This window comes from Rhinatrema bivittatum, chromosome 2, assembly GCF_901001135.1.
Source record: "Rhinatrema bivittatum chromosome 2, aRhiBiv1.1, whole genome shotgun sequence".
NCBI classification, from domain to species: Eukaryota; Metazoa; Chordata; class Amphibia; order Gymnophiona; family Rhinatrematidae; genus Rhinatrema; species Rhinatrema bivittatum.
This window is the reverse complement of record NC_042616.1, coordinates 85,127,071-85,154,815: the sequence shown is the minus strand read 5'-3', so window position 1 is coordinate 85,154,815 and position 27,745 is coordinate 85,127,071. Positions and strand designations below refer to the sequence as shown.

Sequence of the window (27,745 nt, the reverse complement as noted above, 5' to 3'; positions counted from 1 at the left end):
AACTGAATAGAACCCATTTAGAACCTTTAGGGGGGTAATTTTCAAAAGGATTTATAGATGCATAAAAGCAGCATATATTGTAGCAATTTTCAAAAGCCCATTTATGCGCTTAGGGGTAGAGTTTATAAAGTTGCGTACGCGCGATTTTATAGCATGCGCGCGCAGGTGCGCACGTTATAAAATCAGGGGTCAGCGCCCGCAAGGGGGTGCACAGTTGTGCAACTTGAGCACGCCAACACCCGTGGCCTTCCCCCGTTCCCTACCCCCTAGCCTGACCTTCCTATTCCTTCCCCTAGCCTTCCCACCCCCTAACCCTAACCTAACCCCCTCCCCCCAAATGACTGCTGTGCCGAGGGCCTCTAGTCCTGCCCCATCCCCCCCCCCCCACCCCCGGACAGCCCTGCCCACTCCCCGCCCCCTGCCTGCCCACTCTCCAAAGCCCCGGGACATACACGCGTCCCGGGGATTTATGCATGTGACCGGGCCAGTTTAAGAACTGATATTTGAAGCTGGGAAAGGAAAAAAGATTTAGCTGTTTATCAACTCAAGCAGAGGCATACAAAATTGCGAGAAGAGTACACGCGTACGTTACGTTTCCCACGCACATATATGTGTGTAAAAAAGGGGTGGTCCAGGGGTGTTCCGTCACGGAGCCAACAATTACGTGCGTAAGTTGCTATTCTAAAAGACACTTATGACTCGCGTAACTTTTACACCTGCTAATTGTCTTGTATAATTGATATCAGATTTGTTTACTGTGTAGGAAGTCTGGGTAAACTGGGAGAAACAGGTTGAAGAAACAGGAGGGTCTCAATGCCCTGGACAAGGACTAGACAAATTGGTGGAGTAATTGGCAAACTGGTAATTTCAGTTACGCGTGCATGTTTTAAAATATACTTACATGTGTAAATCATATCTTACGCTTGTCCTAATTTATTTTTTCTCATAAAATATACGTGCGTATATTTTTTTTAATAAGTAGTAAAAGTATGTGTGTTCAATGCACTGCATGTATTCACACATAAGCATACATGCACACATATGTTGTGAGTTAGAGATATGTGTATTTTAAAATATGCACGTACATGATAGATACAGGTTATAAAATTCTATCGTAGATCTATGTGCGGCCATATTGCATTTATATATAAGAATAGTTTAGATGGGCAGTCAGAGGAGAACTATATTTCGTTTCTTTTAGCCCAGGCTTCTTGAAATGGTCAGACACTTTTGCAATGAGTCAGAGGCAAAGATATATACATCTTATCTTTCATTTTTTCTGGTTGGAAGAAAAGGAGGCCTCAAGTTACATACCCATTACACAGTAATCTAAGATGAATTCAGAGCCACCACATAGCTGATGTGGTATTCAAAAGAATGGGAGATAAGGTCTATGCTTAGAGTACCAACTGGAAGGCGAGGACTCGGGTTTTAAACCCATCACTAACTGATGTGACTGATTTCAGCAAGTCACTTTACATAAGAATATAAGAATTGCCATACCAGGTCAGACGAAGGATCCAACAAGCCCAGCACCTTATCTCCAACAGTGGCCAATCCCAGTCACAAGTACCTGGCAGGATCCTAGAGTAAATAAATCCCATGCTCCTATCACGCAATGATAAGTAGTGGCTATTCCTATGACTACTTGGTTAATAACTGTTTATGGATTTCTCCTCCAGCAACTTGTCCGTTTTTTAAACCCAGCTATGCTATCTGCCTTAACCACATCCTCCGGTAATAAATTCCAGAGCTTAATTCTGCATTGAGTGAAAAAGAATTTTCTCTGATTTGTTTTGATTGTACTAATTTTAACTTCAAGGAGTGTCCCCTAGCCTTTGCATTTTTTTGAAAGAAAAAATAAATGATTTACATTTATCCATTCTATTCCACTCAAGATTTTATAGATCTCTTATCATATCCCCACTCAACTGTCTCTTCTCCAAGCTGAACAGCCCTAACCGCCTTACTTTTCCCTCGTAAGGGAGCTGTTTGATCCCTTTTATCATTTTGGTTACTCCTCTCTTTTCCTTTTCCAATGTAACTATACCTCTTTTTTTACAGATAAGCATTGGGGAGAAATGAAATAAGAAATTAGACAAAATTTCCTATTTCATTATCAAAGTGAAATGATTGAAAATCTGACAAAATGTTGGTTTTCACATTTTGTTTTGAAAACAAAATTGATGTTTTGGGCCTAGGTCCAGGCCTAAAGCTGGGGTCTCGCCTGTGGAATAGGCTGAGACCCAAAGCAAGGGTCTCACCCTAGCCCACAGCACAATCCTGGGGCATGGGCCTAGGCTTAGGCCTGAGGCTGGGGCATGGCATAGGCATATGCTGTGCCTGACGCATGAACCATGGTCTAGGTTAGAGCACGATGCTGGGGTCTTGGCTGATACCCAGGACTAATGTCCAGAACTTGAGTGAGACCCCAAAAATGTAAAAAACATACCTGCTATGGCAATCCAGCATCGCGTTCTAGGCCCAGGCCTGATGCCGGGAACCAACCCAGAGACCAGGTTCCGATGCCTGGTCCTCAGCCTAGGCTGGGGACCGAGCCCACCCCAAAACTGTGACCTGGTCCAGAAACCAGGTCTTGAAGTTGCAACCTCAGCCTGGACCCAGTCCCGACGCCGCAAACCAACCCGGAGGCTGGGTACTGACCCCAGGGCCTAGGCCCGGACCCAGGCCCAACACCAGAGCCTCATCCCAGAGACCGGGTCCTGTTGCCTGGGCTTCAGCCCAGGGTCAGGCCCAGACCTCAGAGCACAGGCCTGGGAGCTCCTCTTCTTCATCTTCTTTCTTCAGTGTATTAAAGCCAAATGATGCTGCCCACTGGAGTCGCATCGGACTTAATTAACTTCGGCACACTCACCCCAGCGGATGGCGTCATTTTGAAATGGCGCCATCCACTGGGGTGAATATGCCAGACTCAATTAATTCTAGCACGACCCCAGTGGATAGCATCATTTGGCTTTCAAGACCGAAGAAAGAAGACAAAGAAGAGGGGCTCCAAGGACTGGGCCTGATGCCTGGGCCAAGACCCAGGCATCAGGACCTGGCCTTGGGCCTAGGTCCGCGCTGAGGCGCCGGCATTGGGACCCAACCTCTGGTTGGGTCCCAGCATTAAGCCTGGGCCCTGGACCCAGCTTAGGCCAAGGCCCAGGTGTCGGGCCTTGGCCTAAGCTGGGTCCCGGTTTCGGGCATGGGTCCAGGCAGAGGCCCTGGCATCAGGACCCAGTCTCTGACCATACTGCGGCTTGGGCCTGGGCCCATGCACTGGCCTAGGCCAAGGTTCAGGCATCAGGACCTGGCCTCTGGATCGGGTCCTGGCATTGGGCCTGGGTGTGGGCTGAAGCCTCGATGTCAGGACCTGGTTTCCACCCTGGGCAACAGCATCAAGCCTGGGCCAAAGCTCAGATGTCACGATCCAGGCTCCGGGTCAGGTCCCAGCATTGGGCCTGTATCCGGGCCGAACCCCGACGCCAGGACCCAGTCTCCAGAATGGGTCATGGCGTAAGGCCAGGGCCCAAGTCCTGGCCTTAAAGCCTAGGCTTTGCATACGGTATAGGCTGAGGTCATGGCGACCTACCATGGGCTAGGCCTATGCAGACTGAAGCCTCAGCAAGTCAAACCCCCCAAAACAAAATGAAAACCAAAACAAAAAGTGTTCTTCTTCCCATCCCGAATCGTTTTTGAGAAGCGGTGTCCAGAAAGTACTCCAGGAATACTCTCACCATGGAGCAATAGCGTTATGATGACATTCTCCATTTTATTTTCTATTCCTTTCCTAATAATTCCTAACATTCTGTTTGCTTTTTTGATGGCTGCCACACACTGAGCTGAGGATTTCAAAGTATTTTCTACTGTGATGCCCAAATCCTTTACCTGGGTGAGAACGCCTAATATAGAACTTAACATCATGTAACTAGAGCATGGGTTATTTTTCCTCATGTGTATCACTTTGCATTTGTCCACATTAAATTTCAACTGCCATTTGGATGCCTGGTCTTAAAGTGTTGCAAGTCCTCCTGCAATTTTTCACAATCCACTTGGGATAATCTTGTATTGTCTGCCTAGTCACCTCACCTCATTATTCCCCTTCCCAAACCATTTATAAATATATATATTTATATTTTTATTTTATAACAATTTTACATTTATTACAGTTCGAGTAATAACAACTTGAAAATTCACAGATACAAAGACAATTTCTTAATCTAAAATTCTAAATAGATCCGTATATCACATGTTCCTGTAAGGAAACATATCCGTAATCAAAAGAAGGTTCACCATCTATATATATTAATACATTTATTATCTGTGTTTAGCCCACTACTTGAATCCAAGGTACACAATTCCAAAATAAAACTGTTATGCATAAATTAAATTCTCAACAAACAGGAATGCTAAAATTAAATTGAGAGGTCAATTCTCATCCTATGAGCCATGTTATGTGGGCTTCGGGGTAGAACTAATAGTGGGTTTAATTCTATTCTCTATAAACTGAGCCAAATGCTCTGGTTGTAGAAATGCATAAGTACTACCCTCACTTTTTATAATGCACTTACAAGGATATTCAATATAAAGTACATTCCCATTTGTAGAATTTGTGCTTTTCACAGAAGAAATTGTTTTCTACGTTTTTGAGTAAGTGGAATTAAATCTGGAAAAGTTTTGCAAATAGAAAAACATTTTCTATTTGCAAAAAATTTCTTTAAATCCCAATCTCTGTCAGTTTCTAGCATCAATGTAGCTGGCTCGGCTATGTCTGAATCTGATTGCTCAAGGAAATCTGTAACATTTAACATTTTTCTTGAGTTGGTTGTTTATGTTGAAGTTCTACTAGTTGCATATTTCCCTCTTCCCTTGTCACTAAGGATTTTTTCATTGGGGGTAGGTAAAATATTTTTGAAATTATAGGCAAAGTAGCCTCCACAATATTTAAATTTTCTTTCAAAAACCTCCTCCACAATTGTTCTGTTGTCGAAGTGGGAATTTTCAGGAAGTTTATACAACGTATGTTTCTATTTCTAGCCAAATTTTCCAGTTTTTCTATCTTTGCCTGTAATATAGAATTCTCCTTTATTGCCATTAACTGTACTTCTCTAACTTTCTCCAATTCCTCTCTTACCTTAAACAATTCATTCTTTGTTTTAATTTTCAGTTTCTAACAATTCTACATTCTTCTTAGTCATACCAACAGCCTTAGATATTACAACTAGTTGATCTCCCATATTATTATTTACTTCATTGATAGCATCCCATATAAGTTCCAAAGAAAATGTTTGTGGTTTGACTAGAGGTTTAAACGTAATAGCTGATAATTCCACTTCTCTTACCCCAAGTCCCACTTCTATAGCTCCGATGGGAATTTGTCCAGTTCCCAAGATGTTTCTATTTGCTGAGATTTCATCCTGCAAACCACCTTGCCTCGTGGGAGACTGATCTCCCACCACTTCGGTTGGGGTCAAGTCTCCTGGAATTTGCAAAGGTTTTTCAGCTGGGTTCACCGGAGGAGACCTCACTCCTGGGGAGAGTGATGTTAATAGTTCAGAAGTGGTGGAGGGCTCTTCTTCTCCCCTCCTGGCACTTAGCGAACACTCATCCCCTATTTGCATTCCACGTCGCACATGAGCATCCATTGGGCCAAGTTTAGAGGCAGTTTCGGTTGCGTCCGAGGCCAGACGTTCCCTAGCCCTTCTCTTCCGTGTTGAATGTGGCATCAAAAAAACTTGTTAAAGGGTGCAGCACGAACTAGTTTTCTAATTTACCTTGGGTCCAACACAAATTGGAGGCAATCAGAGAGAAGGTCTGATTCACATCAAAGTAGAGAGAGACTGTATATAATAAATTTCAGCAACTCATTAAATAGGCAAAATCTGGCGAAATCTGAAGAAAGTTGAAAAAAGCTGCAAGTGCCCCTTTGGCGCGCGCAGCTTAGACAGCGTGACGGTGGCAGCCGCGCACCGCACTGAGGTAGTTTTTCAAGCCACGTGCGTCTCACTGCAGTGATGTCAATCAGTCAATTGGGCTCAGCTGAACCTCCCGTCAGGGCCGATAGGCTTCTGCACCCCTGGTAAGGCCGCTGACACCCTTGCTTTTCTCTCTCTCGACCTCAATCACAATTGTAGCAGAGCAGTTTTTCAAGCCCCGTGTGTCTCACCGCAGTGACGTCAGTCAGTCAATTGGGCTCAGCTGAACCTCCCATCGGGGCCGACAGGCTTCTGCACCCTCAGTAAGACCACTGACACCCTCACTTTCCTCTCTCTCAACCTCCTATAAATATATTTTAAAAACTCCGGTTCCAGTACAGTTTGCTGAGGCACTCTACTGTTTTACCCTTCTCACTGACAAACTGACCGTTTAGTTTTATTCTCTGTTTTCTATCTTTTAACCAATTTGCAAACCACAATAGGATTGTCTCCTAGCCCATGACTTTTTCTCAGGAGTCTTTAATTTTCACATGGCTACATTGGAATAAATGTCATTATAACTGGTATTCATTTTTATAATTAAAATAATAAAAATACAGAAAACCAGTATAATATTTGCAATTCTTTCTAAAAGGCATCAACTTTTGACAGTACAGCATGAATTACAGACATAAATGTTAAAAAAAAAAAAAGAAGCAGTGCCTGTTCATTTTAGGGTTTACTACCTTTTATACCTCTATTCTGAATAAATCTTCCACTCCTCCACTCCTTTTTTTTCAGTGATATCAAATACTCACAACTACACCTGAGTTTTACTGTGCTCAAGAGAGAAATATAATTAAATCCATACTCTCTTTAAATATTACTAAAATGAACCAAATTCGATATACAAAGAGTTCATTACATTATTGAAAATGTATCAAAAAAATCTTAAAATACACCTTCCGGGTGATCAGGGCCATTATTTCTAAAATCATCAACTGCCAACCTCTCGTGTGTGTATAGTCTTTATGTGAAATTGTCTGCCATCAACACTCAGTAATGCACTGAACTGTTATGTCTGTAAATCAACGGCATCAAACAAACATTTTTAAACTGTCTTATTGCCCTCCCCTTTTTGTATATCGAATTTGGTTCATTTTAGTAAAATTGAAAGAGGGTGGAGAGTTCATTTTAGTAATATTGAAAGAAGGTGGAGAGTTTTGTTTTTGGTGTATCAACAAGAGAAATATAGCATCTAAAATAATGCTTCAAGCATGCCTAAAGCTCCCAGTCCTGAAAAAACTGGTCTGAAGAGGGAGTTGGGAAAGGTGCAAGGAGAGGTCATGCATAAAATGTTATGAATGTATGTACCATTAAAAAGAGATTACAGGAAACAAAAAAAGCCAGAGTTGACAGAGTGAGAATTTTCAGGCATATATATGCTCTGTAGAACATTGGATGGATAATGTGATTCAGAATAAGTATTAAGTAATGGTTTATTTATTTTACAGCTTAAACTAGAACAGCTTTCATCATGTAGAGGTTAGTTATGCCATCAACTGAATGCATTAAAAGTGACATTGCAGTGTTATTTTGGTGATTTTACAATCTATCTTTTCTCATTAGGGAAAAGGAATACTGATTGAAGTATGAGCCATCTCATGTCTTTAATAAGGATTTATTCGCTAGGAAAAAACCAAAACATTATTGGTGCATCTTTTGATGCAGTCTATGGGTTAGTGGTCGTCATCACAAAATTACCAAACTCAAGGTTTCAGCTCAGGCCACCATGCTTTACAAGAAAACTATATCCACAGTCCCACCCCTTCCTGTTTGCACAGCAAGTCAAGGCCATAATCTACAGCAAAGGTTGGGAAAATCTACAGCAATTCGGTGGCAAATTTGCATAAATTTGCATAGTTTACAGATTAATAATATACACTTTTTTATTATACAAATACAATCGATTTTTAACCTCTCTTATGTGCCTAGTCCATTTATTTTCTGCTTTTAGAGGGTTGGGGGCTTGTGCAGGGGAAGGGGAAAAGTTTTCATGAATCAGTGTGGGGAGGAAAACAGGACTGCAACTAGGAGGAGGGAGAAGATGGATAAGCACAAAGGAAGAGAAGCTCTCAGGAATGAGTGAAATGAGAGGAAATGAGAGTGGAATGAGAGTGAAAGGAATGAGAGTGAAAGTGGATCAGAGAGTAAAGGAGAGAGGATCTGGCATATGGGAGGAAAAGGATGATCAGAGAGAAAGAAGAATCTTGGATCGGGCATGGAGTACAAGGAGGGAGGATAAGGACATAAGAGCACAAGAAACGCCATGCTCCGTTGAGCCTAGAATTCTGTCCCTGAGAGTGGCCAGTCCGGGTTGCCTGGATGTACCCAGTAAATGAAAGTCTATTTCATATTGCTTTCCCTAAAACTGAAGAGATGGAGAAACCAAAGTCTGTCTGACTAATGATTCTTTATGGCCCTGCCCCTCCAGAAACTTGTCGAAATCTTTTTAAAAACTCAGTTATACTTCTGCTAACCTCATTACCTGGTTTTAAATCTGCAAGTTGTACTTTCAGGGAATGTCCCCCAACCCTTGTAATATTTTATAGTGAAAATAACCGTTCACTATTAACCTGTTCTATGTCACACATAATGCTACAAACCTCTATCCTAACCTTTCTAAGTTGTCTCCTCTTCAAACTGAAGAGCCCTAACCTGTTTAGCCTTTTTTCATAAGGGAACCGATTCATCCCCCTAAACATATTTGTTGCCCTTCTCTGTACTTTTTCTAGTTCTGTTATAACCTTTTGGAGGTGTGATGTCCACAATTCCTAACAATTCATTTGCTTTTTTGCTGACATTGAAAACTGAACTGAAGATTTCATCGTGTTCTCCACAAAGATCCCAAGGTCCTTTTCTTGGGTAGTAATGGCTAATATGGAACCCAGCATCATATACCTATTGTGAGTATTATTTACTTCTATGTGCATTAGGGATGTGAATCGGGCTTCGGACGATTGAAAATTGATCGTGGGGGTTCCCTTATCGTTTTGGGGGACGGCGGGAAAAATGGCACACAAAAATAACCCCTAAACCCACCCCGACCCTTTAAAACTAACCCCTTAGCTTCCCCCACCCTCCCGACACCCCCAAAAACCTTTTACAGGTACCTGGTAGTCCAGTGGGGGTCCCGGGAGCGATCTCCCGCTCCGGGCCGTCTTCCCGCTCCCGGGCTGTCGGCTGCCACTAATCAAAATGGCGCCGATGGCCCTTTGCCCTTACCATGTGACAGGGTATCCGTGCCATTGGCCGGACCCTGTCACATGGTAGGAGCACTGGATGGCCGGCAGAGATGACACCTTGAATGCTGGTTTGCAAGTTGTCTTACATTGCTGATACACAATCATTGCTCATTGGATGATACTACACTACTGTATTTTATTCATGATTTCGGAGTGTTTGAGCCCCTGAGGCAGCAGCTGTTGAGCTGCGAAACTCGGCCTGAGTCGGGCATTTTTATGAACACGTCTCTATTGAAAAAGATCAAGGCATCTATTCCTTTGTGTTTACCTGACGGCTATTATAGATCGCCTACCTCTTTGTTTTCTAGGAATAGGGGGAGGACAGGATAGGGGAAGGGGAAGGAGAAGGGAGGTTAGGCTAGGGGGTTGGGAAGTTCCCTCCCAGTCCGCGCAAACGTGCAGAATTATTCTCCCCCCCTTGAACGCACGCACACATGGATGCATGATTTTATAATATGCGCGCGCTGACGCGCATTTTATAAAATGCCAGGTCAGCACATGCCGGGTTATAAAATCGTGCATCCATGTGTGCACGCCAGGTAGCGCGTGCACGCGCAATGTTTTCAAATCTACCCTTATGCTTTCAAAGCTTCAACATACTTGCCAGCAGCAAATAATACACTTCAAAGCTCTATCACACTCCCAAACAGAAAATACAATTGAAAGCTTGATCATACTACCAAACAGAAAATATTATACTTTAAAGCTCTTTCATACACCCCTCCGCAAATAAAATAGCAAGTTAGATAGACCCCCAATGTGTATTTGGTGGAACGACCTGCCCTCAGCAGTTCTTGCTTGGACTCCAAGGCAGGAGGAGGAAGAGAGAGAGGTCTCAGATTAGAGAAGAGAAGGGGGTGAGGGTGCAGAATGTGAGATTAGGAGAGGAAGGATCCAGAATTGAGAAAGGAAGATCTGTGATCAAGGAAATTAGGAGGAGGAAGAGGTATTCATGATGGGAGTGAGGAGGGAGAGGGTAGGAAGAGGAGAATCAGGGAAGGGGAATCCAAATCATAGAGAGGAAATGTAGAGGGTGTATTTATTTATTTTATAGCTTTTATATACCGACATTAGTGTACAACATCATACCGGTTTACATTGGAACTGTCAGATGGAAAATACAAAAAACAGAAGCGGGGACGGGGAAGAGAGAGACAACAAGATTTAAAGCAAGGCAGAGTGGAAAATATAACACAGCTAATAAAATAATACGTTAGGGTATAAGGAGAAAGAACTTTGTACCAAGGTATATACAAAACAATATACGATATAAAAAATCAACTTATATACAATATTATATGCATGTTTGAAGGGTGTATCCCCTATCAACCTGGCTCTTTCCTCCCATTACCCTCCCCACTTATTTCACTTCCGCCTTTGGTCTAGCTCAAATTATGTATAAGGCAGGGACCCCCCAACCCCACACCACTTCAGTCCTCCCCCCAACCCCTATAAATTCACGCTTATCTCCCTCTCCCTGTCCCCAGTCCTTTCTCTCGTACGATACATGCACCCCAGAGCAGATTCCCTCACTTTCACACAGCCAACACTGATCTTTTAATCTCCTTTTTGGCTGCTCACTCAACCCCATCCTTTCTTACGATCCCCTACCCATTTTTACACCCACTCGTAATACTCTTACACAACCCCACCAAGCTGATATCCTCTCTTACCCTCCCCTCCCCCACTGATCACCTAATTCATCTGAAGGAGTGAATCCTAGTCCCAGTTGTCTTTTGAAAAAGTACATTACTATTCCCTATAGACTTGTTCCACAATACTCATGATTTCATAAACCTTTATCATAGCCCCTCTTGGTCATCCTCTTCTCCAAGCTGAGAGCCCTAACCTTTTTCATTAAACAAGGAAAATCATCATCATGATTACTTCTCCGCACAGAAGCTCAACTCACAGCAGCTCCATATACACTGTACTTGAGTATCAGCTTCTGAAGATAAAAATACACACTTATACAGGTTTGAACGATACTGCATTGATGACATGCCTACCATGCATGCACATTTTTCAAAATGAAATGTACACTTGTAGTTTCCAAACACACTTTTATAAACATTCTTCCCCGCTGCCCCCTGCCCCTCATCTCTCCCCCACCCCACGCACCACCCAAAAAGCCTTTTTCCTATGTGGACAAAAGTAGCTCCAGCTACTTTTCCTATGTGGACAAAAGTAGCTCCAAAAGTAGCTCCCAGCAGCTCCACTAAACATAACTCCATCGATAAAAGAGCGCTATCCACAGCAGGACCATATCACTGGAATTCTCTCCCACCAGACATACGCCAGGAACATTGTCATCTTACTTTCAGAAAAAAACTGAAAACTTGGCTCCGCCCAAGCCTATTGCTGAAGAAATCTATGGTACCTGTAAGGACCTCTACCCCCTGGTAGATGTCCTCTCGCAGCTACATTAAGTATCCGCTATTCTAGAACCGCCCTTGTATATTAACATTGCAATGTATATATGTATTTAAGTTCATCAGCAAAGCAACTGCTCCCTGCTGATAGTCTCTTCTATACATTTAGAATAGAAATTGTTAATCTTTCTTATTCTTCAAAAGCCATGTTTGATCTCCCTGTTTTAATGTAACTTTTTCGCTTCCTATGTTTACTGGTTTCCCCTTGTTTTTTGTAAACCGGTACGATAAGACCTGTCTTGAGCATCGGTATATTAAAAGAACCTAAATAAATAAATAAATAAATAAATAAATAGTTAGTAGGCGTGTTTTGAAGGTATGGGTGCACTTTCTGGGGATTAAAAAATCCGCTTACTTGGATATGGCTGCTTTAGGCTGGTGAACTATTTTTTTTTACCAAGTGCATTAAAGGTGCCTAATCCTTTGAAATGTTACCCCCAAATCCTTAAAACCTCAAATGCACAGCAGGTCTTAAGTAATGGGGAAAAGGATTCAAGAAACAAGGTTAAAAAAGGTATACAGTTACCAGCTCCCAGCGCAGTCCCAGGGAGCAGGACACACTATCTCCTGCCCCCTAAGTAACACTGCTCTTCAGCCGTGAGCAATATGAGACGAAATCGAAAGAGTGCCTCCCGAATGCACGGCAAACACACATTCATACGCTGCACTTTTGAACAATAAACAGGGCTGCATACAAGGAAAGAATAATATATGACAGCGGACAGATAATTTAAGTAAATAAAACACAAGACAAGGTAAGCGAACAGCATATGTAAGGTGTGTGCACGTGTTAAGAAAAGAAATCCATGTTTCCATGAACGCATACTGCAGTCTGCAATTTCACTTAGAAAATATACTCATTTAATAATTACCTAAAAACAATAAGGGCATTTATTTATTAAACTGTACAATGAGATCAGGTATGTGGGGTTTGTTTCAAGACTACATACCCTTTTATTTGATTTATATGAAATGGCCCTTAAAACATTAGAACGAGAGCTAAAACTGTTCCATTCTTGACAAAATGCCTCGGATATTACATTAGTATAGATTAGGTTTCCCGTCAAGCAATTAGATCCTAGAGGGTGGGTGTATTATTTATAAGTGCATAATTCAAGGTAGTGCAGACAAGACGTGTAACTAAATACTATTATCCCAAATTTCTGTAATTACATTAGGAACACACACATCTCATTGTTTATTTGAAAATACAAGATTGTTTTTAAAGGAAAACTACCATTGACGCATTGTGTTGTGGAAGCAACATGAGTGCAATATACAGAGGGGGTCAATATTTAAAAGGCAGTTGTGACTGGTTAAATTCAGATTTAGCAGGACAAAATATGCCCTTCTTCTTCATTTCAGCCACCAATGGGATGGGGCCTCATTGCCTTCCTCCTCCTCTTGGCCGTCATCGCCCCCCCACTGGGTGTGCGCACCCGGTTGCCACAGGCCTCTTCCACCTCTGCCGCTGGGCGGTGTGGCATCCCCCGGTGGCTGCAGGGCCCTTTTTTTTTGGCTGGACAGGATGGGATCCCCCTGCCTCCTACAACATGCCACCCGGTGATTGAAGCATGCGGCATCTTTTGAGTTATCTGCTTCATATGATGGTCACTTTGAGAAATGGTTTACAAGTGCTAGTTTGAATAGTCCTCTCTCATTTTTAATGCAACTGCAACACTGCTCCCCCCACTTCAATGGCAAAGGAAAAGGGGAAGTGGATACAGTCCAAAAGGGCTCGATTTCTATAGTCGGGTATTGATAAGCAGACAGAAGGGAAAAGGCACAGGACTGCTTCTATGGCCAAGTCCATAAGCAAAGCACATCCAGCAACACGGTCTGAATTTTCAAGAAAACTCATTGCCCAGTAAAAAAATTGTTGCTAGCTGAAATGTTTATGGGTATCATAAGGCTTGGGGGTAACTGCACAGAGCGGCAATTATTATCCTTAACAGAAACATGGAAGTAACCTGCACAGTTACTACCTTAAGCTTGCTGGGCAGACTGGATGGACCATTTGGTCCTTTTCTGCTATCATTTCTATGTTATGTTTCTATTAATGTTATACATATTAAACTGAGACACTTGGGAGAAATGCTGTTAATTGTGCAGGGAAGACCCTTTATAGAGCCAGAAAACAAACTGCCCTCATAGTCTCTTTGGGCCAGATTTTAAAATATCTACACGCGAGGTGCCCTTACAAGCACTGGGCCTATTTTCAAAGGCCTGGCCACGCATGTCTAAGTCCCGGGGCTTCAGGGAAGGGGCGGGGAAGGGGCAGGGAGGGGGCAGGGCGGGGCGGTCCGGGGGCAGGGGCATGGCTAAAGGCCCCCGGTACAGTGGCCATTTACCGCTGTGCCGGTGGATTGCGTGCCGGCGCACACAACCTGCACCTGCCCCGAGGCAGGCACAAAAGGTCAGATAAAGTTTGGGGGGGGGGGGGGGGGGACTAGGTTAGGGCTAGGGGGCAGGTAGGTTAGGGGAAGGGGAAGGGAGGTTAGTGTAGGGGGTTGGGAAGTTCCCTCTCAGTCTGTTCCGAAATTGGAGCGGACTGGGAGGGAAATGATGAAGGCCGCATAGAATGTACAAGTGTGCGCCCCCTTGCGCGCGCTGACCCCCAATTTTATAACATGTGAGCACCCTGCACGCGCAAGTTATAACATCAGGCTTCTACTACTAAAGCATACCAACTGTGGTAAAGCTTTCCATACCGCAAAGGCATTCAGAAACCATTTCCTCAATAATTTCATTAAACATTTTAGTAAGTTTATTTACTTCCACAATATATATCTATTAAACAGTTAGGGGGTCATTTTCAAAAGGAGCTACGTGCATAAAAGTAACTGCTATTGTAGCAATTTTCAAAAGCCCACTTACTTGAGTAAATGCTTTTTAAAATCAGGCCCTCAGTTATAAACAATGAATTAAAAAAAAAGTGGACCCCCACACAACAGGCACACTATGTAAGACGTCAAATATGCACATTTATCTCATTGATGATACACAAAGCTCTAAATTGCTACCCTGGATTTTGTGCATGTGGAGGTCTATAGTGAACGTGGTCTGATGTAAAAATGTGTACCTTCAGTTTTTAGCAATTGCAATATTATCATCATTCTACATTAAAGGAAGGAATGAGACGTGAACATAATGATCAAACACAGAGGATCAGTGGAAGAGCCAGGATCTGAAACCCAAGGTTACAGAGATACTATCCTAGTTTTAAAACTCTTAAATAGCCACAACTATTCCTTTGCCCTGAAAGAAGAATCTCTTCTGAATTCTGAGTCTGGTGGCCCTAACCACACAGAATAAATTTCCTATGCAGTCAAAATCAGCTTTCCCAGTACATATCAACTTATTATACGACACACAACAGCACAGCAGAAACAGAGACACCGATAAAACAATGGAAACAAATTGAATGCAAACAACTGATGCAATTTTATTTTCAAAATTCTGCTCACTTCTGTTTCTAAGTTAACCAACAGATAAAACCACCAAAATCAATCCTTCCCATCACAAAAATATTTCCTCCAGCTATACTGATAATGATGGCGATAACGACATTTATTTTGCTGTTGTTCACTCACCCACAGAATACTTTTAGGAAGGTGTATAAGAAGAAAGTTTCTTATCCTAGCTATTAAAAGAAATACGGAATATACAGTTGGTAGTATCAATGTTTTTATTGCTATTTCTTTTATAGGATAGACAGCATCCAAAACAGTTCTCCTCCTGTATGCCCTTCTAAAGACTGTAGCTAAACTATGAACTTCTCCCCTTGCATAATTTAAATGCAGCATGAATGCAGTTTCGGAGAGAGCAATTTTCATCAACGCCCACCTAGCTCCAAAATCTGCAGATACATTGCACCCTTGAATTTTGTGGCCAGGGGAACAATGTACTCACGGACTTTGCACCTTCCTTTTTCCTGCAGGAAGATTTTGGCTGGAAAACCATACACAGATATTTACTCACAACGACGCAGATAATTTTCAAATAAGGCAATTTAGCTGTGCAAATCCCTTTTTTTTTTTTTTTTTTTTTTTAAAACACAGCTAGATTGCTTTGATAATTGCTCTTAGTCTATCTACATTAGAGCAGAACAGATAAGGCACCTACTTTCATCATTGATGAATTGTTCATAGTATTTCAAGGTGTCATTGTCCCCGTAGAAGTCGCTAGCATTGGATATATTCATAGCGGTAAAGTTTCTGACACATTTCTGTTGCAAATGGCCCATGAAGAGCTGAAGGCCTATGAGGGCAAAGACACTCAAGCAGAAAACGGTCAGGATCATCACATCAGCAAGTTTCTTAACAGACTGGATAAGTGCACCTACAATGGTCTTCAGTCCTAGGAAGACAAAATTCGAGATGTTATAAGCCAGTAAGTGAACCATATGCCTAATTTCAGATTTATTCATCCACCCTAAAAAAAAAAAAAAAGTAATCTGACGTGATAGCAAATGTTTCAAATAACTAGGTTAGTGCCTGGCAATGTTAGTAGGATTTCATTCATTTGCATTTGAGAGCTGTGCCTCTTCAGTTCAGTAGAATTGGAAATGAAGGCTGCTTTACGCATGTGGCTCAAAGATACACCATCCCTGGAATAAGCCTTCTACATGATACTAATTCTTATGTTCCAACCTAAGAATAATTTGATGATGAATAACAGCTTTACAGATATATGACCTTATTCAATAACAGGTTTTTTTCCTATAGGCACTGAATGAGGCTAATTTATTTTTTAATAAGGTCCATCATATCTTTATTCAGAGAGACAGTACTGGTTTTCTGTTGCTTTTAAGGAGCAGAGAGAAAACAGTGGTATTAAAAAAAACATTTTCATAACATTCATCATATATGCTGCATGCATATAAGAGTAACTTTTCTTCTCTCTCACTTTCGTATTGAGTAAGAGAGAAAGAGTAAGTCAAAAAATGTTCTTAGTAGAACACAAATGGTGCAGAGCAAGTAAATTGAAAATGCTTTTGGCAAAATGTTTCTTAAATTTGTCTGTACATAAATGTTCATTTTTCACTACCAGTCAACCGTCATTTTAGGGAATAGTGGGAAGCCAGTTATAGATGAGTGGTTCTGCATTAATGTAGACCCCCATATTTTTGAATTATATTTCCAAATATACACTTATAAAGTATATCAGCTTTAAGTTACTTGATGTTCCATACCCTGCCCATTTTTATTTGCCCTTTGCAGCCTTAAAATCCAGGAATAAGAAACTTTCTACTAGTTTTCAAGTTGAAAATAATAAAGTTATGCCATTATTATTATAATAATCTGGCTGTGAAGTTTGAGAAAAAAATAATTCCCAGTGCTATATTTTATGGGCACTTCCTCTCATGATTGCCTTTTGTATTTCTCTCTTCCTGGAGGAATCTTCTCAGTCAATGATTGTTTTATTTGGCTGATTTCTAGCAAGCAGCTATTTGTATTATTCTTAAGTGGTTGATATTTAGCCGCTATCCAGCTGAGCAAGTTATCCAGCTAACTTTTCTGGGATATTTAGCGGCATGGCCGCACCACTGAATATACCCAGCTATCTAAGAGTTAGCCAGATAAGTTTATCCAGATATGGCTGAATTTTGGTACTTATCCAGCTAACCCCCTCATTTATCAAAATGCTGTAAGGCATTTTCGCAAGCGTGAAGGCCTTATCGCATGCGATAGCACCATATCGTATGGTGCGATGCAAATCCGAAAAAGAAGAGTTAGGGGCAGGCTGGGTTTACCGTTTTGCAAGCCCTATCGCACAGCTTTAACACCGATTTTAGGCCTGGATTTATCAAAATGCAGTAAATATTGAATGCGATAGGAAAAGGCACTTTATCGCAATTTGCACTAATACCTATGCGAAGAGCTTAATTACCGTGATAACTTTTTTGCACTTTGAGATAAGTGCCATTTCCTACATACAAACACTGGGGGGGATGAGAGAGAGAGAGAGAGAGACTAGCCATAATGCTATCACCGTAGATACGTATTTTTATCTCTATGGGAGGCCCACCTAGGAACTCGAGGTGAGGTTTAGGTATTAGTGTAGGGGGTTAGGGGCCACTTTGACATTCAATGTGAGACGTACGAACAGAACAGTGCTCTCTTTTGAACATTTGATGACCCTCATAGTGAGGAAACTCACCCAAAGGGGTGGGTTTCCTCACTCCGAAGGTCATCAAATCTGGGGCATACGGCACCTACAAGGTTGAGGAAAAAGCACAAATGGTACATACAAGAATTTAAAAATTGCAGGAAAATGACAGATTATTATAAAATAAATAGGATTTCTAAAAATATATTAATCATATTGTAAGAAAGCAAATTTGACATTGACAATGTACTACCAAGTCTACACCATTTCAACTGCCCATATAATTAATTCTTCTTTAACTGTTCAGTACTAACAATACCTTTTACCCACTCTTTCCTGTCTCAAAAAATAAAGGTATTTGTATCTAGGTCAAAAGGGAAAACTGAGGTTATGAACTGAACAGACTTCCCTCAAGAACAAAAATAAAGAAATTTTGGCAATTACATCCCAACCCATATCCAACCCTTACATTAATTCACTGATATGCATTTCCAACACTTTAAATTGTGTTTCATATTAGCAAAGATTAGTATAACACAGCAACACCTGTTGTGGACAGAAACAAGATTATTCAGCTTCAAACAAGAAAACATAAAATAAAATCATGCAATCTCAAGCACAGAAAAAGAAAAATCCCAACTACCACTCTTCAATCCTTCTACTGGATTTTAATTGCTACTGCAATTGCTACTGTTAAGTTTGATATGGATCATCTTCACCAGATGTTGGCAATAAATCGCAGCAGATAACTGCATCTTGAGTACACAGGGTTTCATGTTTCATCACTGCGGGTAAAGAAATATATTGACTTATAGAACTGAAAAGCTAATTCCTCTTTTGCCCCTGGAATGTCTGTATGGGATTCAATAATTATGAGGCCACATATTCCATTTTTCTAAAAAAAAAAACAAGGACTGAAATCTAAGGATTTTCTGCATGGGTAAAACCGATTATACTAAGGTGCCATAGCGTACCAGGTGGTAGCACCATTTGGCAGTCTTGTTCAGCGGATTAATATAGAGCTGGCGGGCGAGCTCTCGTAGTCCTCCTGTCGATGAAGATTGAGATCCTCTGGAATGGTAAAGGAAACATTCAGTAGGAGCAGGAGGGGAGTTGGGAAGTATCGTCTTTAATGAAGTTTGGGGGAACCTGCCTTCATTAGTGGTATAAGGGGGATCTCCCCCATCCTTATCTCTCCTCTCCTCCCAACCTAAGAAAAAGTTTTATCCACCCTTAGTCCCACCAACTAAGGGCAGTCTTTGCAGGACAAAGACTTAAGGAGTATGGGGCTGGTGAGGCAAGAATAACTGGGCAATGCTCCTACCTCTGATGACCCTCATACTGCCCTCGGGCAGGGTGGAGTAGGGGTGCTGGGGACATCAAAATATTTTCTAAGGTAGAGAACAGTTTCTGATAGAAGATGAGTTTGCCATTAATATATTAAGGGTGCTGGATAGGAGGGGGAGTGGATTGTATCACCCCAGGTTCAAATGGACCATTTAAAGAAAATGCTGAGGTAGATCTTTAAAAAGTACGCGCGTGCGTACTTTATAAGATACGCGCGTAGCCGCGCGTATCTTATAAAATCCGGGGTCGGCGCGCGCAAGGCTGCGCAAAATCGGCAGCCTGCGCGCGCCGAGCCGCGGAGCCTGCCTCCGCTCCCTCCGAGGCTGCTCGGAGGGAGCGAGGAGCTATTTGATAAAGTGTATCTGGGTTTCCAGAAAGCATTAGGAAATTAAAAAGTTATGGGATAGGGGAAGTGTCCTATTGTGGTTTGCCAAATAGTTAAAAGGAAGAGAGTAGGACTAAATAGTAAATTTTCCCAATGGAAAAAGGTGAATAGTGGGGATCTGTTCTAGGACTATTGCTTTTGAATATATGTATGAACAACCTGGAAATGGGAACAACAAGTGAGGTGATCAAATTTATCGATGATACAAAATTGCAGAGTATTGTGAGAAATTTCAAGAGAACATTGCAAAACTGGTAGACTGGGCAAGCAAATGGCTAATGAAATTTAATGTGGATAAATGCAAAGTAGAAAGTAACCCAAATTATAGCTACATAATGCAAGGTTCCACATTAGGAGTCACCCCTCAGAAAAAGGATCTAGGTATATCATTGAAAATACGTTGAAATCTTCTGCTTAGTGTGCAGCAGCAGCCAAGAAAGCAAATAGAATGCTAGGGATTGTTAGGAAAGGAATGGAGACTAAAACAGAGACTATCATATGTCCTCTGTATCACTCCATGGTGCGACCTCATCTTGAGTATAGGGTACAGTTCTGGTGACCACATCTCAAGAAAGATTTAGCAGAATTAGAAAAGGTACAGAGAAGGGTGATCAAAATGATAAAAGGGGATAGAACAACTCACTTATGAAGAAAAACTAGAGAGGTTAGGACTCTTCAGCTTGGAGAAGAGATGGCTGAGGAAAGATATGATAGAGGTCTATAAAATATTAAGTGGAATGGAACAAGTAATTGTAGTTGTTTACAATTTTGAAAAAATACAAAGACCAGGGGACACAAATGAAGTTTCTAGGTAATACATTTAAAACTAATAAGATAATTTTTTTTTTAACAGCGAAAATTTACCTCTGGAATTCATTGCTAGAGGACATGGTGAAAGCTATTAGTGTAGCTGCATTTAAAAAAGGTTTGGACAAGTTCCTGGAAAAAAGTCCATTAACCATTATTTAAGGTTTTTAGCATAAACAAATGTAATTGTTTAGAGATTTGTTGTACTGTTTTTTAAATTGTTACTTTTAACTATGTATGTTTTAGTTGTAAACCACTTAGACGATCATGTCAATGTCCAATTTGCGGTATACAAAACTTTTTAAATAAATAAATAAATATGGTAGAGTTGCTACTGCTTACTCTTGGGATAAGCAGCTTGGAATTTATCTATATCTTGGGATCCTGCCAGTTACTTGTGATCTGGTTTGGCCACTGTTGGAAATAGGATACTGGGCTTGCTGGACCTTTGGTCTGACCCAGTATGGCCAGCCTTATGTCTTAATAGAAACTGTATTAAACCATGTGATTGTGATAACACAAAATGTGAACCATACGTCTAGAAGAAGAGTTTACATTTGTTGAGAAGCAGCAAGCTAAAACACTTGTTAATGTCTCAGCCCTGATCACCCCACCTCCATAAACGGCTGAATGTAACCTGAAGTTACCTTCCATTGTTTATAAATTGCCATCTAGCATCCAAACACCCCCTTCCCAGGTACATAAAGAGTCCTTGTGGACGGTGCAGTCCCTCGGATGGAGACCCTCACTAAAGAGTGCATCCCACTTGATGGAGACATCTTATTGGAGACTGCACCCCCTCCCCCTCCTGAAGCCATGCCCCAACCCCAACAGGTATCAAGGAATTCTGAGCCCCAATGTCCCTCTTTCCACACTTCTGATCCTCTGCCATTATCCCCCATCCCTGCCTATCCCATCTGAAGTGACTGAAGAGGTCTTTGGTCCAGAAACAATCCCTACTCCCTCCTGCCCACGCCCTCTGAGATCAGCCAACACCATCTGGCATCTCAAGTGAGTGTGGCTGGAGTCAGTGAAGCGTTGCTCCCATGCCAAAGACCCTTTCAGCTACTTCAGATGAGGTAGGTGGGAGGAGGAGAAAATGTTGGGGAGGGTCTGAGGTTAAAGGAGGTACACTTGGGCTTGGATCCTCTTGTTACCTTTCAAGGGCAGGCTCCAGTGGGGACGGTGCTCTCACCAGCAAGGGAATCTCCATTGGATTAGATGTTCGGCCCAGTGGGGAGGGGTGTTCTTTCCAAAAGGAAGGAGTATCCAATAAATATGTGTTCTCTCTCTAGTGGGAATGTGGTTTCCAGTACAGGCATGCTCTCTCTAGTGGGTGGGAATCTCCAGCTATGGTGGGGGAGAGCGGGCTGTGCTCTCTAGCATGAGGATCTCCAGAGAGGCAGGGTTACCGTCCAGGAAGGGAGAGAGGAGTGGCTTGAACTTTAGCAGCCCTATCCAGACCCAAGAGGGAGATCTGAGGACATGGATGGCTTTTTAGGATGGCGGTAATAAAAACGGAAATGTGTTGCTGGGCACTGTAAACTGCTTTTAACACAGCATTAATAGAAGCTTAACACCCTTTAGTGAATAGCATTTTAAAAGTGTCACTCAAGAAGCTCAGTTTTACACCATAACTGTTGATATTCCTTGTGATCTGGGGCAAGTCCTTGTGATTCCTTGTGATCTGGGGCAAGTCTCTTCACTCTCAAGTACAAATTTAGGGGGTCATTTACTAAGCAACAGACATGTGCATTTGTACGACATGATATAGGCAAAGTAAATAACACTGCCTATGTCGTTTCATATTGTTTTCAAAATAAAATGATAGAAGAAAACGCATAATTTTGTGTTTTCCATCTATCATTTTTAGTGTGCACTATTTAAAAACTAGTGTGCACTTTTTCTGAATAGTACACACTATTTCCAAAGCCTAAAAATAAAAAAAAATTGGGATAAACCTAAACGATATGGAAAATTTCCTCCAAGTTATATTACACATCATGACACAAAATCTTTTGTCATGCACACCCCAACTAAGCAGCAGTATTTTCCCCGACGGAGGAAAGTACCACAGGATTTATTATGCTACGGTAATTGGTACTGCAGCTTAAGAAACCCCATGGTATTTTCCTCGGCAGTAAAATACAGCATAGAAAAATACCCCAGGTTAGTTGCCCGAGAAATTCTGCATCATGGCAGCTCCACAACCTGGGGCTGCCATCTTATCAAAGGGACCAAGCACCCCCATCCCAAAATGTACAAAAAGCCCCAGGGGGCTTCTGAAACCCTCCCGTCCCGTTCCATTGCTGCCTCTAGAGAAGAACTCAATGCCAGAAAAAAAAAAGTTTTACGTTTTTAGACATACAAAGCAGACCCTGCCCTCTTCTTCACAACCTTGCACCTTTATCCAAATTCACCCCCCTATCCCGACTTCCCCTTACCTAATTAGTCTTATCTGCTAAACTCTGGTGACCTAGTAGCCCATGGAGCACCCCAATGCTCTGGGTCTTGTGCCATCCCTGAAAAAATGGTGCCAGCTAGCCACACGATGGGGCATTAGATTAAAACCAAGCTGGCCAGTGCCATTTTTTCATGGATGGTGCAGGGCCCAGAGGCTAAGGGCACTCCAGGCCTACTAGACCACCAGGATTTAAGAGATATTACCACGGGAAGATCAGGGAGATGGGATAGACAATTTGGAAGCTAAAGGGGGCTTGGAGGCAAGAGAAGTCCAGATGCCAAGGGGAACATTTGGACCAAAGGGTGGGACTGGGAAGGGGCCTGTGCCATGCCTTTATAACCTTTTTTTTTTATTTTTATTTTTTGGTATTGGGTTTGCCTCTAGAGACGGCAGTGAGGGAGGCAGTGGGTCTCCACTTTCAGAAAGAGGGGCTTCGGGCCACTTGGGCCCTTTATCACACTGTCCCAGGAGCATCATCAGGATAAGTGTTAGCATCCTGGTGCTCCCAGGGAAAGTTATCTACAACTCCAGAGTAGTAGTTAACTTTCATGAAATTAGCAAGGCTTGAAATGTTTCAGGCAAGCCACCTCGGTTTATTATCATTAAATTGCCTCGTAATTAGCAGTTTTGCATGGATTTGTAAAACATTTGCATACAAAGCAGCTCATTACAATTTTGGAGGGAAAATAACAGACAGTATTTAAAACAGCGCATGCTATCACTACTTCAAGGCATTTACCATGTGGTAAACATGTAGCATTGCTTGGAAAATGACCCCTTTAGATTTTAAGCCCTCTGGGAATAGGAAAATATCTATAGTACCTGAATGTAATCTGCTTTGGAAGTGTCACAAAAGGCAGAACATACAATTTAAAAATTATCAGTATTATTAGACTGGAAGTCTGTATTCACAAAGGACATGCAGACCTGAACCATGATTTTCAATGTGTGGACTTACACATTGAACAGTAGCAGTACGGTCTAACCCATGCATGGTGAAAAATGCACGCATTTGTGCCTGCAGGGGAGCAGTAGGAAATGTTTTGTGTGCATTTATGTGCATACTTTTGATTTTAAAAAGCCTACCCTACTCTTCCCTCCTGGGAATGTGTCTTCAAGAACACGTAAAATTACATGTGAATTTGTTTCTGCTCATACTTTTATGCATAGAACTACTAGGGTAATTACAAAAAGGCCTATATATGCGTGGCAAGCAGTGTTTAACATGCATATATGCTTTTGAAAATTTAATCCAAAAAGAACAAAATGGGGTTCCGAGAAGGAGGTGACTGGTGGATCATCTTTTTTCAGATTCCTCTGCCCTAGGTTTAGGTTCTAGACAGGAATGCTCCTTATTTCCACATTAGGAGAGAAGGTTTCAAATCTGAGTAACCTGCTGCTGCTGCTGCTGCTGCTATGGACTGCGAGTAAGTATAAAACCAAAAACATCTAGGGTAGTCAGCGGGGTTTTAGGGGTCAGGGCTGGTAGGGTAAAAGGGAGGCAGGTTATGTAAGGGGTTTAGGAAGATTGCTCCTTTCCGGGGTGAACTGGGAAGGAACTAGGAAATGGGGCTATCGCGTCTCCATGCCTATCTGCTAAAATTCCCACCCCCCTTACGTGATGGAGATGGGATTGACATGCAAAATTAGCCGATTTTATAACATTAACGCATAAACGCGTGCATGTCATAAAATCGGTGCGTGCATGGGCGGGCGCTCGCACACGACTTTTAAAATGTACCTTTCAGAGTAAAGAGCAGATTTTAAAAGCCCTATGCGCATAAATCCCGGCATTTACACGCGCATCGGGGCCTTGCGCGCACCGGGAGAATCTTCAAAGGGGCTCGGCCACGTGCGTGAAGGTCGGCACGCGCGTAACTGCCTGGCCTCTTCGAAGGGGCGGGCCAGGACAGCGCCATTGACTCCTGTCCCGAAGATCCGGCTACTGGCGCGCGCAACTTACTTCAGTCATGAAACAAAATAATTTAAAAAGCTAGGTAGGGTTTAGGGGGTGAGAAGGAGAGGGGAAGCAGAAGGGAGCTTAGGTAATGGGGGGGTAGGGAAGGGCCGAATGCGTCGCTGGACGGAAATTGCAAATGTCCCCCCCACTTGCGCGCATCGCCCGTACATATACAGGCAGATTATATAATATCTGGCGCACGTGTGCACGCGGCCCATGGATTTTATAACGTAGGCGCGCCGGTGCACGCGTGTTTTAAAATCGGCGCGTCCATATACGGGCGCCGGGAAGTGCACGCATATAGACGCGCACGCATACGTTATAAAATCTACCCCATGCGCATATTTTCCAGTTCATATGCATATTTTACTGCTTAAAAATCGGGCGGTCTTAGGGCATTCCGGAGTGAGGCTCAGAAGAATGTGCGGTAGCTATTTGGTAAGAGATATTCACGTACATACATTACCAAACTTATTCATACGCTTTTACGCCTACTAACATTGGACTGTTTCTGAAGCTTTTGGATGGGAGATCTGGATGAACTGGTGAGAGTTTAGGTGAAGTGCTAGAGAGCCTAACAAGTACATTTTAAAAAGCCCCTGTGAGTAAGATTGGGGGGGGGGGGGTTACACGTGTGGCCTGGCCTTGCGCACGCCCTGCGCCTTTCCACCAAGGGCCCGGCCACACGTGTAATCCTCGTTACGTGCCGAAGTGCCAGGGCCAAAGAAAGGGGCGGGCCGGGGTGGGGTGTGGGTCGGGACAGCACATCCGATGCTGTCCCGGGGAAGCGTGCGCCGGAAGCTGGTCGGCACGCGGAGATTACTTTTGCCCCAGAGGAGCAGTAATTGTGAAAATAAAAAATTGGGGGGGTAGTTAGGGTAGGTTTAGATTTTGGAGGAGGAAAGGGGAAACAGGAAGGAAGGATAGGGTTAGGTTTAGGGAAGTTCTTTCCCAGTCCAATTAAGGAGCGGACTGGGGGGAGGGAAGTGGGGACCGGCCGATCACGTCGCTGCGCATTGGTTATAAAATTCCCTCCCCTGCTCGCGCGAGTCGCAAGTCGCCCGCGTATGCGTGTACGGCCACCGGATTTTATAACATGCGCACGCCGGCGCTCGCATGTAATAAAACCGGTGCGTCCATGTGCGCGCGCTGGGAACCATGTGCGCCTTCTAAAATCTTCCTTTAATACTGCTAGAGATGGACCGGGTGAACTATCAGAGGTATCAGCGAACTTGTGATTCCACGTGCAAAGAAGTATTTTCGTAATGGTAAACGCACATACTTTATAAAATACCTGCCTCTGTATATAAATTGGGGTTATTATGCATATTTGTAAAAAAAAAAAAAAAGTTATGTGCCTGACATATACATGCATATCTTTGTAAAATAGATTTGTTTTCTTGCCTTGGAAATCTTCGTCTGTACTGAAGGTGTGTACTTTTTTTTATAGAACTACGTGGTATTTTATAAATTGTGCAGCTCCCGTTGCAAACTTTATAAAATTCCAGTATTAATCTCCATGCATCCACTTATGCTGTATCGCAGATAGGTTTGAAAGTTAGGCTCCCAGTGCACAAGGTTCTGCTCAGGAAAAGTAAAAGCAAATCTCTTCAGGTACTTTTTTTTCTTTGGGCAGTAAAAGTTCACACGTTCCCTTGCAAAGAAGATGAGCTAAAACGTACCTGTGGATTTTGCAAGCAATGTGGACTGACTGAAGATTGCCCTCTAGAACCGTAAACAATTGCTATTAGAGAAACTTTAGACCTTCATGGGTGTACTTTGCCAATAACACAAAATATAAATTACCCATCTGTGTGGATGATATTTTAATCCAACTGAGCTAGATGTTTCTACTTCTAAACTGTTAGACATCTTTTGCCCTGTTTTCAAATCCATCAGGTTAAAAAAAACTGATTGATCCAAAGAGGAAGCTCTCCTTGTCAAAAGACTGTTTTAGATTCATACACATTTCATTAGAAACAGGAAGGGATACAATTCTTGGGAGAGTTATTATATAATATAATGATTTAGGGGAAAAATGATTAATATGGGAAAAATAGATGGTTTACTTCAAGAAGTTACTTTGAAGTTGTTATACTATTTGTATTTACTATGTAACAGAAGCAATTAAAATATTTGTTGCAACTCAGATAAATTATATGCTAAATATGTTGTCTTTACTTTTTCTGAATAATTCTTACAATAAAACAGACCTTTTGATTTCCTCTAGAAAGAGACAGCTCTAAATACAGCCCTCCGAAAAATTAAAATGAGCAAAAAGAGCAAGGTCAACTTCCCTAACTCTCTTCTGTATCACCATACAGCAGGAGTGAGGTCTCCAGCAAAAGGATGTAACAAGATAGTTTATGACTACAAAACCAGAGGGAAGAGATTAACCATCGATGGTTAGAGATGGAAAGAAAAGTAATTTTTCCCCTTCTCTGTGCCATATTTCATGGATGGTTCCTATAGAAACTGTTACCGAAAATGTAGCATTAATATCAACATGTAAACACTTCAGAAATTGGACAATTTATCGAAAATTAAATGAAAAGACATTACTGAAATGCTCATACGATTTGACCCAATGTTTAAAATAAAAAATTATTGCATTAATTAATTTGGGTGGCAAAGGTAGAAGATATTAAAAAAAAAATTAAGGGCTTATGGCTTTCCAAGAGATGAGGATGAAACTGAATTTAGCAATTTCTCAAAGATTAAAATGGCTTCACCTGAGGCACTGAAGGTTACCAGGGAAAATGGATATCTTCTCATTGTGAGATATGCTGGAGATTTCTACAACTTGTGATCAGGTACTAGCATCTCAAGTGGCCTGGGATTCTATCAACATTTGCAGAATATATTTTTGGGAGTTGCTGAGGGGTAGGTAGCGTGTGGGAAAAGCACTTAGAGGCCTATATCAAACTTGGGCTATTTTTAGAGCAAAGCATTGGGATTTTCGAAGTCTGCATCCCTCACTCAGATCTTTCATTTTATTGCTCAAGGGGCAGTCTGAACA

The 27,745-nt window shown here is 42.1% G+C and overlaps 1 protein-coding gene across 13 annotated transcripts in view; it reads right to left on the bottom strand.

Moving 5' to 3' along the window:
- LOC115084076 (sodium channel protein type 5 subunit alpha-like) overlaps nucleotides 1-27,745 on the bottom strand; it is a 1,049,386-nt gene that overhangs the window by 798,920 nt on the left and 222,721 nt on the right. For all 13 annotated transcript variants that reach the window (XM_029588401.1, XM_029588411.1, XM_029588408.1 and 10 more), the window contains exon 7: nucleotides 15,778-16,011. In XM_029588401.1, the coding sequence (XP_029444261.1) occupies nucleotides 15,778-16,011 (234 nt within the window). The remainder of the gene's footprint in view (nucleotides 1-15,777; nucleotides 16,012-27,745) is intronic.